At 36.3% G+C, this 14,899-nt stretch overlaps 3 protein-coding genes across 3 annotated transcripts in view; all 3 read right to left on the reverse strand.

The window, feature by feature from the left end:
- The window catches only part of LOC311079676 (uncharacterized protein), a 61,793-nt gene that overhangs the window by 37,663 nt on the left and 9,231 nt on the right, over positions 1-14,899 (reverse strand). The gene's annotated exons all lie outside the window — the stretch shown is intronic.
- LOC311079679 (uncharacterized protein) lies at positions 693-2,758 on the reverse strand. Its single transcript, XM_084109318.1, has 4 exons — positions 2,561-2,758; positions 2,105-2,464; positions 1,695-2,024; positions 693-1,574 (listed from the first exon to the last, which is right to left on the reverse strand). The coding sequence occupies exons 1-4, from the start codon at positions 2,745-2,747 to the stop codon at positions 1,453-1,455; spliced, it is 999 nt and encodes a 332-aa protein (XP_083965444.1). The 5' UTR covers positions 2,748-2,758; the 3' UTR covers positions 693-1,452.
- Positions 8,906-11,559, reverse strand: LOC311079682 (uncharacterized protein). Its single transcript, XM_084109321.1, has 7 exons — positions 11,089-11,559; positions 10,900-10,975; positions 10,403-10,753; positions 9,954-10,313; positions 9,755-9,859; positions 9,627-9,661; positions 8,906-9,400 (listed from the first exon to the last, which is right to left on the reverse strand). The coding sequence occupies exons 2-7, from the start codon at positions 10,940-10,942 to the stop codon at positions 9,347-9,349; spliced, it is 948 nt and encodes a 315-aa protein (XP_083965447.1). The 5' UTR covers positions 10,943-10,975; positions 11,089-11,559; the 3' UTR covers positions 8,906-9,346.

The raw sequence follows: 14,899 nt of genomic DNA on the forward strand, positions 1-14,899 counted from the left end.
AGATGAATTTGACACAGAGACATTCCATAGGCATAATGGTTTTTATACTGAGAGCTAATGACAGTTTATTGGCCCTAACCGTAAACCTACCCATCACAGAAAACCTTCAGCATTTTTAGATTTTCAAAAGACATAATTAGGCATAACTAATGATTTATATAGAGAACATGACTTCACGTTAGTTGTCTACAGTAATGTTTTTGAAAAAAAAGTGACTGTACATTTTTCGCATTTCAAAAAAATGTAAGTACTCTAGCATAAAGTCAATAAAAGATAAACCAAAATGTGTTATGCAATCAATAGAGAACACATAAGCAGTTTTAATGTCAGTTTGTGTTTTAGTTAAATGTGTTAGTGGAATGTTTAAATGAAATTGAATTTTTGCTAAAGGAAGAATCTGTTTGGATAATGTAACACATTGTCACTGACACTAGTAAAAATAGGCATACAGCAAGATACAGTAACAATAATGGATAAAGCAGACTTTGTTTTAGTTATTTACTTGCACAATAGAAACGTGAATCCACACCTATATTACATTGTTACATTTTTTGGGGGAACATTAAAGCCATGTATGAAGATATCACAGAACATGCATTGTTTTACACATAACACCATTTATGAAAAATTACTTTGTAAGCTAAAAATCATGTTTTACATTTGCACTACAAACAAGGAATTTGCGGCATGTGCTTTGAGAAATTATCATCTTAATGTAGATACTTTCAAGTATCAAAAACACAATATAATTTAAGTACAGTTTAAGTTAATATACAGACAAGACTATCTGGTTTCTATTCTATATAAATGACCATATGTACATGCAACCAACTATATGTAAATCTCAAATAACATGATAAAAATGTCATGAAAATACAGAACAATATGAAAAAGACTTGCGATGTGACATTAACTGTTGCAAATCTGGTATGTATACACACTGTTATAAAGCAGTGCTGAAAATATACAGCAAAACATGTTGTACCTCATAAACTAGGCTTGAATGGGAAACTGTTACTTCTGTTTTGCGATGATAGGCATTCTTTCACTATACATGCTGTATGTCACCAGAGAGTGTTCTTGAATAATCTTTACTTTGAGTCCATTTGCAATGAAAGAATTGTGAGCTGCATAACTCAGAATGTCTTCACCCTACAATAATGCAGAAGAAGAAACAAACATCAAAGACATTGTCACAAAAAATGAGACCCACTAGCATAATAATTTGCATGTGATAAGACTTTCTTTATGATTCTAATGAATAAATATATGATTTGAATCTCAAACATAAAACTAGAGACTTACTTGACTCTCTTGAGGTTTGTGGATTGTGGGTGAATAAGAAAAACATTTAATTAAAAAGGCAATCAAGTATAATATTTCTGTAGTGGCAATTGTTGTATTTTCATAAACATGTTAATACAAATACTGTATATGTGTTATCAGTCTGTGCTAAAATGAAACCTTACCTTTATTCGGATTCTGGCATAGTTTTATGGCCAGAAAAACAGTTAAAGTAAAAAATATGATGTTTGAAATCCCAAGAACAAGCAGGGTTGTATTCACATCACTCTCTGAAAAGACATAATTCAAATTACTGATAACAGATCAGTCCATTGCTATTATTTCCCACAATTAATGATTTAAATGCTCCTCCTGAGTGGCAAAATTAAATATGTCTCCAAAAACCTTACCTCTAAAATTGAGTTGAGTTCCTTTTCCAAACAGTATCTCTCCACATGCGGCCACAGCGCAGTAGTAAATCCCAGCATCAGAGTCACTGATGTTGCTCTTGAGGAGATTGTAGACACAGCTCTGCGTTTGAGACTCACTGCTGTTCTTACACTGACCATTTATCTCTCCTTTGGTGTAAAGGACTCCTTGAGAGTCTCCCAAGCTTTGTCTGAACCAGTAGACGCTGTGTTCTCCAGCACAACTCTCACTGAAGATGCTGCACTGCAAATTCACTGAATCCCCTGGATGAAGCGTGTCTATCAAAGACTGCTGAAGAGTTGTGTGTCCAGCTTGAAAGTGACATAAAAGGACAAAAAAAATCAGATGCCACAAATCAAACAAAGCTAAAATAACAAGCAGTAAAACTTACCTTTGAAAAATAATCTAGTGCCTGCACCCATTCCAATGCTGTAATGTGATGAGACAACACAGTAATATGTTGATGAGTCTGAAGGCTTTGTCTGTAAAATGATCAGATTAAAATGATCATCTCCATTGATAACATTAAAACGACTCATTTTCTCAAAGTCCTTATTCCAGCTGGGTTGTTGATTTAAATATAAAGACACAATTTGTATGAATCTTCCATCAGCCGTCTGTTTAAACCATGCTTTTGTTGATTGCAGAAACGTTGAAAAGCTGCAAGTAAGATTCACATCCTCTCCAGCTCGAACTACTTTTACATCTTCCTGAACAACATCCACATTAGAGGACACAGCAGAGGAGCAGACTGCAAAATCAAGCGGGTACATTTAATTGACAGAGTTCTGATAAATAGACATTAAATAGAGTTCTGTTGAATAGGAAAGAATTCAAGTATATTTACCTATTGTTGAGAAGAACAAACTTATTAAATAATATCTCATGATCACATGTCTTCCAAAATTATCCTCATGTTTTAAATTCCCCTGGGGAAAAAAACCCCAACAAAAACAAAACACGAATAAGCCCAAAACAACCCTTTCACGCCAGGTATATAATAGAGGCAGATCAGTCGACTGTCCATATACCATGTGTCCTTCAATCTCTGCTTCAAACAAATGAGGTGCATATACACTTCTGTCTTATTTATTCACACGGCTGTAAAAGCTGATTGGTCATTTGAAAAGGGTTTTGAAGTTGGTGAAAACCACTTCTGTGACAGCAGCCAATCAACTGATGCGGTGTTGGAGTTATAATATTAATAATAATAATAATTACATTAACAAGTGGAAATAATAAGGAAGACTATAATTAAAAATATGATCAGATATTAAGCTATTTTCACAAATTAAGTACCTTTTCCCGATACATACTAGAGTGTTTTAAAACAGCTTTACTGAAAATCACAGACACATTTCCTACACTGTAACTGAATCTCATAAATGCTAAGGATTTTTTTTTTTTTTCAAGAATTGCTTTTTGAAGTTAAAGGAAATATGATTGGTATTGTAAGCTACATTTCAAAGTTGGCAGATGGGTCAGATCTGAGTGCTGGTAAGCATTTACCACTGTGTAGTGCAGTGAGACTGACCCCTGTCCTTCATTTCTGTTTGTTTTCACACGTCTTTTTTCACACCTCTTTCTGCAACAAAACCACAACATGTTAAAACCCAACTACCCTTCCATTGCAAAAAAAGAAAGAAAAAAAAAAAGCCTTCTTTATGTACCGTAGACAGACAATGATTAACAGAACAGAAATTCTGTATGACATTTGATAAACTGCCCACTGCATATTAAAACTATAAGGTACACATAACAACGGTTAGCATATGTATATAAATGTGGTTAATGGTTATTTTGATAGTATCATAAGAACAAAAACAGGAAATGAGTCTCTTCACTGAAAGAAATGGCCTAATGCAGCAGTTATTTTTGTGGGTGAGGTAGCAGTAGACACAACACATTTATATTCATTTTAAAATTATTATTGAAAAATAACATGTTTCTCTTTTCCCCATAATATTTCAGAGACTTAAATCTCAACCATGATAACCAGTGCTGTGTGCATTTGTTTAGGCCTTAAATCATTAAAGTCAGAAGTGTATGGGACACGGATTTGTAATTTCAGCACCAAGGACAGAGACACAATAACTAATTTTGCACTGAAATAAAACATGACCTAACATAAATCTTTTCATATTCATATTAATGCACAAACAGAATTTTCAGAAGTTCAACACTTGAATAAAACACATGCAAACTGATCATAATCTGACAAATATTCCTCAAAGCAGTGAACCAGGATAGCTATGAAATGCATATTTAATGTTTCACAATGCAATATTCAATTTAAAAAAAAGATGCTTCTATTGCACAATATCTCAACTGGTTCATTTTTAAAGAGCCTTAAATAAATCTCATGTTCAGATATTGCTTAAATTTAAGTTATGTTTCAAAGTTAATGTTTTCATAAGTCTTTGATGTTCTGATGTAAAGTGGACATTTGAGTTGATTCTTAAACACAAAAGTACCCAAGCCATCATAAAAGACTACACACACAACCCACACACCAGATCAAAGAGATAAGAGCACTTCAGCTATATTGTGTTCACAGAAATAATGTATTTTTTTGCCCACTAACAGGCTCACTGGATTTCATTCACAAAACACATGATCATTTTGGGCCTTGTTTACACCACCATCAAACCTACGGCAGACTCAGACTCTGTCCATATAAGTAGAGGATGTGACTCTAGCTGTCAGAGATGAGCTGCATCATTTCCTGTCGCATGAGAGGCAGGAAGAAACTGATCATTATAGAGTGAGAGTCGCTGGGGTGAATGTCAGCGGATACATTTTCAGCATTTGAAGTGTCTCATTTTAATTAATATATGTAAGGCTTTTAACTTTTTTAAGTGCAATATATTGTATATATATACACATACTGTATATATAACCACACACACACACACACACACACACACACACAAGCTTTGAACTATGATATCTGTTTGCATGCACATGTGTGACACATGCACTTCATGGCTAAAGCAGTTTCCTACCCACAAGACTGACCTCTGTCTGTTTTAAACAGCACACTCTGAATCAAAACCAAGAAACAACATTCAAACAGTCAACCACTGCAAGTTGCTTTCCATTGTTAGAGAAAAAAACATCTTAGAAAAGTTGAGGCCTAAGAAAAAGTTACAGTAGTTTCAGCTATGACAACTATGATGAGGTAAAATATATAATTTTATAATCTTAAAAATATATCTCCATTAAACATATATTACCTTGTCAGTCCTTTTAGCCTGTTGTACAACGATCGGTCAATCCAGTCACCCTCAGAAGAGGAAAGTGCAAATTTCTCTAAAAGAGAGCAAAAAGCTATTTTCATTGCTATTAGGAGAAAGATCTCAGAAAACACCAATTATTATTGCTATTTTTTGGGGTCTCTCTGCCGGTGTGAAGGCGCCTTCCAGCGGTGTGTGGATCCAGCGCACTGTTCATTCAGAGCTTCATTAATCCCTGGGCATTTCGGCTGAAAGAGCAGTTCTACCAGAAAGACTTGGAAGGCGAGATTATATCACAATGACGTTTATTAATTCATAGACCAGAAAATGAAAATAAAAATATTGGATGATAAAGTTTTGTATTGGATTGGCTCGTTTTGTTACCACTTCAAGGTGATTGGGCTATAGACCTAGACGTTCTTGGTATTAAAAGAAACCTCTTTACATTTCATAATTTATAGTGTATAGGATGTTATGATAAAATGCATCATAATATTTTTACCTTTGTGTAAAAACTGCACAAATTCTCCATGCCACCATAAACATGCAAATAGGGATAAGATGGAACAAAGACGTTCTCCCGAACATCTTTGATTGGTCACCTCACCAAATGTGTGTGAACTGATAGGGCCTTTAAGAGTTCTCTGATCAGTTCAGATCTTCGCTCTATCTCTTTTGAGACACTACGTTTCCTGTCTCCTTCCGGCATCTTTATCTTCAAGTTACCTTCATTGGATTCAACATGGACCACCCAGAAGAACCCAAACAAATGCTTCAGCGCACTCCTGACAAAATCATCAAGAATTTCCAGAATTCACTGCATCTGGACTTGTTCAGCAACAGAAGTCAATGCAAGTACCCATTCACGGCCTTTATTTAAAGCCTTTATAAGTTATTGTGCCCCATTTAAGGTGACCCTGATTCTTTGATGTTTCTCGTACATTGTGGTTAACTGATTGTAATCTTGCCTTCCTCTTCACTTCTCTCTTTCTTTACTTTCTTTATTCCATATATAATCTTTGCTTAGTTTAGCTGTGTGTGTAGCCTACCCATAGTTTTGTTTATTAAACCATTATATCCACGCTTTATAGTTCTAAGAGAAAAACTCGGGAGGCAAAATGATGTAACAAAGCATAAATCTATTAACAGCCCAGCAAGCAAGTATTATGATATAAAGTTCTTTGGATCTTAATGGATTCGGCAATTGCTGCCTGAAGACGAAGGCGGGGTGCAGCCGACCCCCGGGAGGTATGGGAAGAGACCATCATGGTGGTGGTGGGGAGGATTGAGGTGAATGTTGGCGTCAGCATCTCCAAACTCAGACATGTGTAAATACCGATCTTTTATACTACTAGTATTAGAACATGATTGGTTTGATGAGAAAGTAATAAGTGACGTAACGATTGAGTCTTCCTGGCAGAATTTACACTAAAGCTCCCATTCTCTGTGTTTGCCACTCACAAAATCAAAGTCACTTAAACATATTGATCTTGGCCAGGAAGATAATTTATTTCCTAGAATTGATAAATGATTATGTTGTCTGTTCGTTGAACGAACTGATTAAATAATTGTACTATTAATTCTGCTACAGTCAATTCTAAAATTAATCAAAACATTTATAATTAATTATATTTTGTTATAATTAATTATACATATTTCCCTTTTGAGCTAATTTGTTACATAAGAAAATAGTACAAATATTTAAGCAATAAAGTATGATCCATACAATGACAGCAGCAATAGGTCCACAATATGTGGATATCAAGGTCTTATTTCCTGTCAGTGTGTGTATATTTTAATAAAATTGCAGTTTACCTAAGGGATATTCTTTGAAAATGTTTCTGTGCAATGCACTGAGCTTTCATTTGAGTAAAGAACGTTGAGGTTGTCAGGGTGTGGTGCAGGCAGAAGAAGACGAGAAGGCAAAAGGCTCCAATACAAATTTCAGAGGTGGAAGTAACGAATCACAACTACTCACGTTACTGTAATTAAGTAGTTTTTTTGGGTACTTGTACTTTTTTGAGTATATTTTTAAATCTGTAATTTTACTTGTAGCCTACTCAAGTAGTAGGCTACATATTAAACTAAGTAATCTACTTCGCTACTTGTAAAATCACATTTCGTTACTGAGTACAATTTTAATTGATATTCAAATCTTTGACCGGCATTTCGGTAGCCAATAAAAATATTCGATCGTTAAACGGACCAATAAAACCCCTGATATTTGGACTGAATTAAAGCCGCCGTAGTCGCAGCAGGTTTTGAAGAGTTGATCATAAGTGAAGGAGGCGAGGAGCTCAGAGTGATTATTAATGGCTGGACTGAAAGTTTGGAGAAACAACAATCTACATAGTAGTATTGTCAAAATATCTATATTTTGATACATATCAATACTGAAATATCTGTCAAAACTCATTTTGGCCTATACACTGATACGATACCAGCTGCGCGTTCTCATTCTCTCATCTCAACGACAGCGAGTTTGACACACCCGCCTCCTCTCAGCGCGGGATTGCAGGTAGACCTATTACGCATAATTTTATTAATACCTGCAAGTTTCTATGGCATATTTTAATGGCAAATATCACGAGTGCAATATTGTAACGCGAGGGCACATTCATGTAATCGCAGAAAACTGGACGCGAGCTCTCAAATATACGAATGAACTGGACTCGGATATTGAGTGTGCGCTCTCGGACTGTGTCATATCATGTGCAATCGCGAATCTCTCCAAGTGGTTCTCAATGCAGACTCAAATGACGTCCAGCTCCAATCTCTCCATGCTCTTGAATTAAACGTTGTCAAAAGTTATGAAAAATCTAGTCTTTTTTGCAAATTAAATTCAGTTTGAAATCAAGCTTGTGCTGTGTGTGAGCTATTGCAACAGTTAACGTTACCCTATTGTTAAGACAAATACACTGAGTGAGTAAATATTTAAGTTAGATTATTGTAATGGTTATTGATCAATGTTTAAATATGTAAACAAAAGCCTAAATTAAAATCTCACCATATAAAGTGGACGTGTCTCTTCAGAAGACTTGAATTAAACTTTTCCATTCAAATAGATCACTGTTACAATGAGTGTTGTGCTTTTCGATGCTTGAAATAATGATTGCCTTGACAAAATGGATGGACAAAAATGTAGATATTAAAATATTTAGTATGTGGTAGTTTTCCCGATGGTATTAAAAATTATAGGCTAGGCCTACTGAATACTGACATTTCTATATTGAAGTTAGAAATTCCAGTATCATGACCACTAATTAATGTCCTTCGACAATAAGGTAAAAACGTGTTAAAAGTAGCTATTTTCTACATAAATCTATGATTTGGTTGAATATTTATTGGTAATACATGAACTATCGCCAGCTAAAAAGTAACTAGTAACTAGTACTCTGAGTAGTTTTTGAGAAGAGTAATTTGTACTTTTACTTAAGTACTTTTTTGACACCAGTACTTTTACTTGTAATTGAGTATTATTTCAGCAATGTAACGGTACTTGTACTTGAGTACAAATTTTCAGTACTCTTTCCACCTCTGACAAATTTTACTTACAATATAATTCCAATAGGTACACACACACACACACACACACACACACACACACACACACACACACACACACACACACACACACACACACACACACACACTACTAACACTGGTGAACACTATACAGAAAGACAGGTGGAACAGATGATAATTAACTAGACACAGGTGATACGGATGAACTGATAATGACTGAAGACGACACGTGACGAGATGACAGGTAGACAAGTCCAATGAAAATAAACTAAACAGAACACAACAGTGACAGAGGTTTAATATACTATGATTAAGACATTTATCTATTATATTATTTATGTTTTCTCATGGTATCTGACATCCTGACATCTGACCTCTGACAAATTAAACACTCTAGTATTGAATTATATTTTTTTATTATTTAAAAAAAAATCACATATTCAGTATGAAACAAAAAAGCAGGAAAATTGTATTTCTAAGCATAAAACCAACATTTTAACCATTAACATTTATATCTAATGTACTGTATAAGCATAATCAATGGAAGATATAACACATCTTCCACAATGTTTAATTTTTACAAGAGAAAAGATTTGAAAGAAATATATCAGGTTTCATACAGTGCAACTTAAGCTCATACAGTATCAACAGCTGTTTGATGTTGATTTCCACAGTTAATGTCCATACTGTATTATTGTAAATTCATGTCCTAGTTTTTTTTAATACAAACTAAGGCATGTGTTGTAATCATTTGATGTGGTAAATTTTGCCATTTAAAAATGTCTTCTTTCAAACAACTGCTGAATGCATGATAGACGAGGTGAAAGTCAAACTTGTGTTCTGCCAGTTTTATTCCTTAAGCCTTCTAAAGGTTAAATACGTTTGTGATACGTTGTATAATTGACTGTAGTGCTGGTGTCATCAGCCTGAAACAGAACCACAGTTATAATGATACATAGATTCAAATATTTTGATTATGAACATACAACACAATTAGAATTAAAATTGGAAAAACCAAAACCGCATAAAACTTCACGCAGACATTATGCAGTTTCACATTTTATCTGTAAATGTATATTGGAATAAAGCAAACAAAGCCGAGTCTGAAAGCAATCAAATAAAGAGAAGATAAAGCAAAAGGAAAAGTCTTACCATTGATTTATCAAGCGCAATATATGGGATCCCGTCTTGAGTAAACAAGAACGTATATGTTACACCTGCACTGAAACTTGTAGACATTGCTTTGAATACTAGAGTTAAATAGAGCATGTAAATCTTACCTTTCTGCTGGTGTTTGCACAACTGTGAGCCCAGAATTATGATCACAATCACTGATAAACAGTTTGAAGCTGCTAGAACTAGGGCAATTGTACTCCATGGTGTATCTGCAGATGTGAAAAAGAACTTCTTTTTAAAAGATATTAAGTGATACAACAACACCATGAGATTTAGATTTTCTGTAGCAAATTCAGTGGATACCTGGCCCTGGTGAATCAACTTTTCTTCCTTCTCCAAACAGTATTTCTCCACATGTGGCCACAGCGCAGTAATAAATCCCAGCATCAGAGTGACTGAGGTTCTTCTTGGGCAGGTTGTAGACACATTTGTGTGTGGTAGAGTTCCCATCAGATCTCCTCTCACACTGAGCGTTCCTGCGTTCCTGAGTGTAAATGATTCCTGGAGGAGATTCTCCAGATTCATGTCTGAACCAGTAGACGTTGTGTTCTCCTGCACAGCTCTGAGTGACGACGGCACACTGCAGGGCCGCTGCAGACTCTCCTGGATGATCTGGATCTGTCTCAGGTCTCTGATGCTCTGAGTCAATGCTCAGCTGTCCATCTGAAAATAAACAACTGTAACATAATGCTTGTTTGAACAGACACAATGTGCATGTATCTCAGTCAGATTTAAGTGAATATTCTGCTTACCTTTAACAATGAGATCAGTGCCTTCACCAAAATAAAAACGAATATATATATATATAACACAATAGTATGTTCCAGTGTCTGATTCTTCTGTATTTGTGATGCTCAGATTAAAACTGCTCTCGTCTTTTGCTACAAAAAAGCGTTTATGTTTGTCAAAGCCATTTTCAAAGACGGCAGGTAAAGCTTGATATGATGAAGCAATCAGAAGGGGTTTCTCTCCGACTCTTCGTTTGACCCAAGCAACACTGTTTATTGACTCTCTTGGTAAAATACAGGCGAAGTTAACACTGTCTCCAGCTTGAACAATCTTCAGATGATTCTGAGCCACGATGTCTGTGTTATCTGAGCTGCCTAAAGAATGAGTAAGAGGACAGTTAGTTTTGCCTGCTGTAGATTTGTTTTTTTCATGAAGTACAATGAAGAAAAAAAAAGCTATTCATTAGCTATTCATTTAGTCTAAGTGGTCTAAATGAACAGAATACAAAATAGTAACTTACACTTTGAAAGGAAAAGAAGTAGAATAAAAAAATGCTGATTCATTTTGTCACAGTAACTCCAAACAGGTTAAATCATCTACAAAAATATTAAAATAAATAATAATAATTGTTATTATTATATGCATTAAATTACAAATACAATTACACAATTCTAGTTTTTCACAAAGATAAATTCAAATCTTTACTTACAGACTTTCTTGAATAAAATATCACATTGTTGTGTCCTGTAGAAACAAAGACAGTTGCTGCAATAAATCTTCTCTTCTTCTTTCTACTGGTTGACTAAATTAATTTCTTTTCATATATGTATATTAACAAAGCTCTTTATGGATTTACTTGATTACTGTAAATGAAAAGACTGTATTCATGTGTAAAAAAGGACCATCTAATTATGTTACACACATCCTGTACTTAATGTAAAGTTGCAAACTGGCTGGGGCATGATGTACAGGAAAGATCTCTGTCTAATCAAAATGACCTGCTCAAAAGACTGACGCCACCCCCTACAAGTGCCTCGGAAGTGTGAAAAACAGAAAGAAAAAAAACACATGTAACAAACCAGCAGGACTTTCATCTAAAGCACACACAAATTGTGCTCTATATATAGTATACTCTATATGTCCTGCAGTCCTTCTCAATAGCAACACCTACTATGTTGTTGTTTTATTAAGTGTCACCACTGAGTAAGGTATAATGAATATCAACACTCCTAATAGACATTACATAACCCTGTTGCCACATGTGTGAACACACGTTATGGAATTTAATAAAGATCTTAATGCTTAAAACAAACCTTCGAACAGGCATTTTCATTTTCATTCTATTTTGTACTGTATTGTAGAAGTGTATTTGGAACAAATGCAATTATTTATATGTACAATATATGTTTTTCGTCCATGTTTCTACATATTCAAATTACAAATGTATATGTATACAATCACGTGAAAAAGAAAGAACACCATTTTGAATTCTACGGTTTTACCTATCAGGACATTATAAAAAAATAATAATCTTGTCGTTAGGTAAATACAACCTCAGATGAACAACAACACATGACATATTACACTGTTTCATCATCATATAACAAAAATAAAGCCAAAATAGAGAAGCCATGTGAGACAAACTAAGTACACCCTATGATTCAATAGCTTGTAGAACCACCTTTAGCAGCAATAATTTGAAGTAATAATTTTCTATATGACTTTATCAGTCTCTTACATCGTTGTGAAGGAATTGTGGCCCGTTCTTCTTTACAACGTTGCTTCAGATCATTGAGGTTTGTGGATATTTGTTTATGCACAGCTCTCTTATGGTCCGGCCACAGCATTTCAATCGGGTTGAGGTCTGGACTTTGACTGGGCCAGTGCAACACCTTGATTATTTTCTTTTTCAGCCATTCTGTTGTAGATTTGCTGGTGTTCCTGGGATCATTGTCCTGTTGCATGAGCCAATTTTGGCCAAGCTTTAAATGTTGGAGAGATGGCCTCACATTTGACTCTAGAATACTTTGGTATCCAGAGTTCATGGACGACTCAAATAAGACTGCAAGGTGCCCCTGTCCTGTGGCTGCAAAACAAGCCTAAATCATTAACCCTTTCACCACAGTGTTTGACTGTTGGTAGGGGGTGTTTGTGCTGCTATGCTGTGTTTGGTTTTCGCCAAACGTGGCTCTTTGCATTATGATCAAACATCTTCACTTTGGTCTCCTCTGTCCAAAGGACATTGTTCCAGAAGTCTTGTGGTTTGTTCAGATGCAACTTTGCAAACCTAAGCTGTGCTGCCATGTTTCTTTTCAGTCGGTGAAGTTTGAAGCCACGTCGGACTGAATCGGGAATCTCGCCAGAGAGACCAATCTACTTTGAGTGTAATTAAGACACATTGGTATGCGAGATTTGCATCTCTGTCCCCCAGTGTGGGTATAAATGGGCAGCAGATGCATCGCATATCAGCTTTTCGCTTTGGAGCTGAAACGGTTCTACTGTTTCTACTCTGCAATCTACATTGAGAGAGTGTTCTTCAAGCCTCCTGTTCTTTTTGGAAAAAAGCCTCTGCAGTTGGTGTTGGTGTGAAGACGCTTCAGCGGTGGTCGTGGTCTCATAAAGAGATTTTTTTTTAAAAAACTGTTTGTTACAGCTCTTTAAAGAGTCAGTGCACACAGCAGGTTGTACTAAATTCATGTTTGTCGTGCAGCAGCTATTTCCCCTGTGTGTTGCAGCACCTGAGAGAGCTAATTTTCCTAAAACAGCTTACACGGGTATGACATTGCATATCCCCCCGTGTGTTTATGGATGTGGTCGTTACCTGGCGCTGGCTGATGTTCTCGATCGTTGCCTTCTTAAACCACGCTAAGGTGAGGTGTGTTTGGTCAGTGTTGAACTGCTTGAATCCATTCAAAAGCAGGACAACGGCCCCACTGAAGTTATTTCAGAGGCTCCTGGGGCATATGGCAGCTGCAAACAAAATGCTTCATATGAGGCCGCTTCAGCACTAGCTTCACGGCCGAGTCCCGAAATGGGCGAGTGCCCCTAGAACAAGTGTCCAGGCATAATATTGTCTCTACGGATGCCTCTATCACTGGCTGAGGAGCCACGCATTGGCTACGCCTACTTGCCTACGCAAGTATGCATTTCTCCCAGTGAGTCTTCTCACACAGACACTGTGCAAAGTCAGGGAGGACGAGGAGCAGGTTTTGTTAATTGCTCCTTATTGGCCCAACCGGACCTGGTTCCCAGAACTAGTACTCCTCGGGTCAACCCCTCCCTGGTGCATTCCTCTGAGGAAGGACCTGCTTTCTCAGAGACAGGGGACCTTATGGCACCTGCAACTGGAATCTCCATGTCTGGTCTCTGGACGGGACGCAGAGGTTCTAGGTGACCTACCCCAGGAGGTAGTGAACCCCATCACTTCAGCGCGAGCACCGTCTATGAGACACGCTTACGCCTTGAAGTGGAACCTGTTTGTCGAATGGTGTTCTTCTCACCGAGAAGACGCCCGGACTTGCCCGAAAAAAGCAGAGAGGCCCCGGCTTAATGTCGGCTTGTTACGCCAACATGTGCTTAAATTACTCCAGTTCCCTGATGGTCAAACCCTGTGAGTTCCTCCATCACCCGTGGCAGCCGGACATATATGTGTGTGTGTGTATAATGTACACTTTTATAACACTATACATGGTTTTTGTAAACATTGGATTCTAATACAACATACTGTACATTGTTCTCTCTTCTGTCTGCCGCAATCCATTTTTTCTGTACTTTTTCTGTTTTGGAAATCCAGACATACAAAATAATACTTCCTATGGTCCATGTGTGTCTGTAGAAGTGAAATCAGCTGTAATTTACTTTGTAATGAACACAGAAATGGGAAAAACTGTAAAGATTTTCTGTGAGTAATCATAAATTTGGACCTCTTCTTCACACAAAGCAATTTCTTGACTTCAGAAGAACTCCATAACAGAGCCTAAAATGTATGGACTATTTTAATGGTGTGTTTTTCAATATTTTTGACATTTGAAAGCTGTAATAAATATCAAAATATCTAATTTCAATTGTCAAATTGTCATAGTTGATAAAAGATCATAAAACATGCTTTGAGAGCACCAACTTGGTCGAGACAGCACAAAATTACAATGCTAAAAAACAATGTTGGTGGTGTTTTTATTGCACTTGAGCTCGTACATAGTTATGCCCCTGAAATGCTCTGCCTCTGATACAGTAATATGGGCTTTAGGCCATTATTATCACAAAGCACACACTCAAAGTCTCATAGTCCTCAAAGTCAGCATTTGTCCATGTGAGAACATGTGACTCGAATCAGAGTTCCAGTCAGAGGTACATCATTTCCTGATTGACAGGAAGAAGCTGCTCAGTACAGATAGAGAACTGCAATGGTGAACATCAGCGGAGAAACATTAGACATGACTGAACACACACACACACGTGTATATATATATATATATGTATATATATATATATATATATATATATATATATATATATATATG

This window comes from Abramis brama, assembly GCF_963993115.1.
Source record: "Abramis brama genome assembly, chromosome: 3".
Lineage (NCBI taxonomy): Eukaryota > Metazoa > Chordata > Actinopteri > Cypriniformes > Leuciscidae > Abramis > Abramis brama.

What these genes read in the sequence shown, in the direction of transcription:
- LOC311079679 (XM_084109318.1), bottom strand. Translation starts at nt 2,747, where the DNA reads ATGGTATATGGACAGTCGACTGATCTGCCTCTATTATATACCTGGCGT. An exon ending in TTTGTTCTTCTCAACAATAG is followed by an intron (nt 2,465 to 2,560) that starts GTAAATATACTT and finishes TTGATTTTGCAG; the next exon opens with TCTGCTCCTCTGCTGTGTCC. An exon ending in AACTCAACTCAATTTTAGAG is followed by an intron (nt 1,575 to 1,694) that starts GTAAGGTTTTTG and finishes ATGTCTTTTCAG; the next exon opens with AGAGTGATGTGAATACAACC.
- LOC311079682 (XM_084109321.1), bottom strand. Translation starts at nt 10,942, where the DNA reads ATGAATCAGCATTTTTTTATTCTACTTCTTTTCCTTTCAAAGT. An exon ending in ACTTCTTTTCCTTTCAAAGT is followed by an intron (nt 10,754 to 10,899) that starts GTAAGTTACTAT and finishes CTCATTCTTTAG; the next exon opens with GCAGCTCAGATAACACAGAC. An exon ending in GTGCAAACACCAGCAGAAAG is followed by an intron (nt 9,662 to 9,754) that starts GTAAGATTTACA and finishes TGTTTACTCAAG; the next exon opens with ACGGGATCCCATATATTGCG.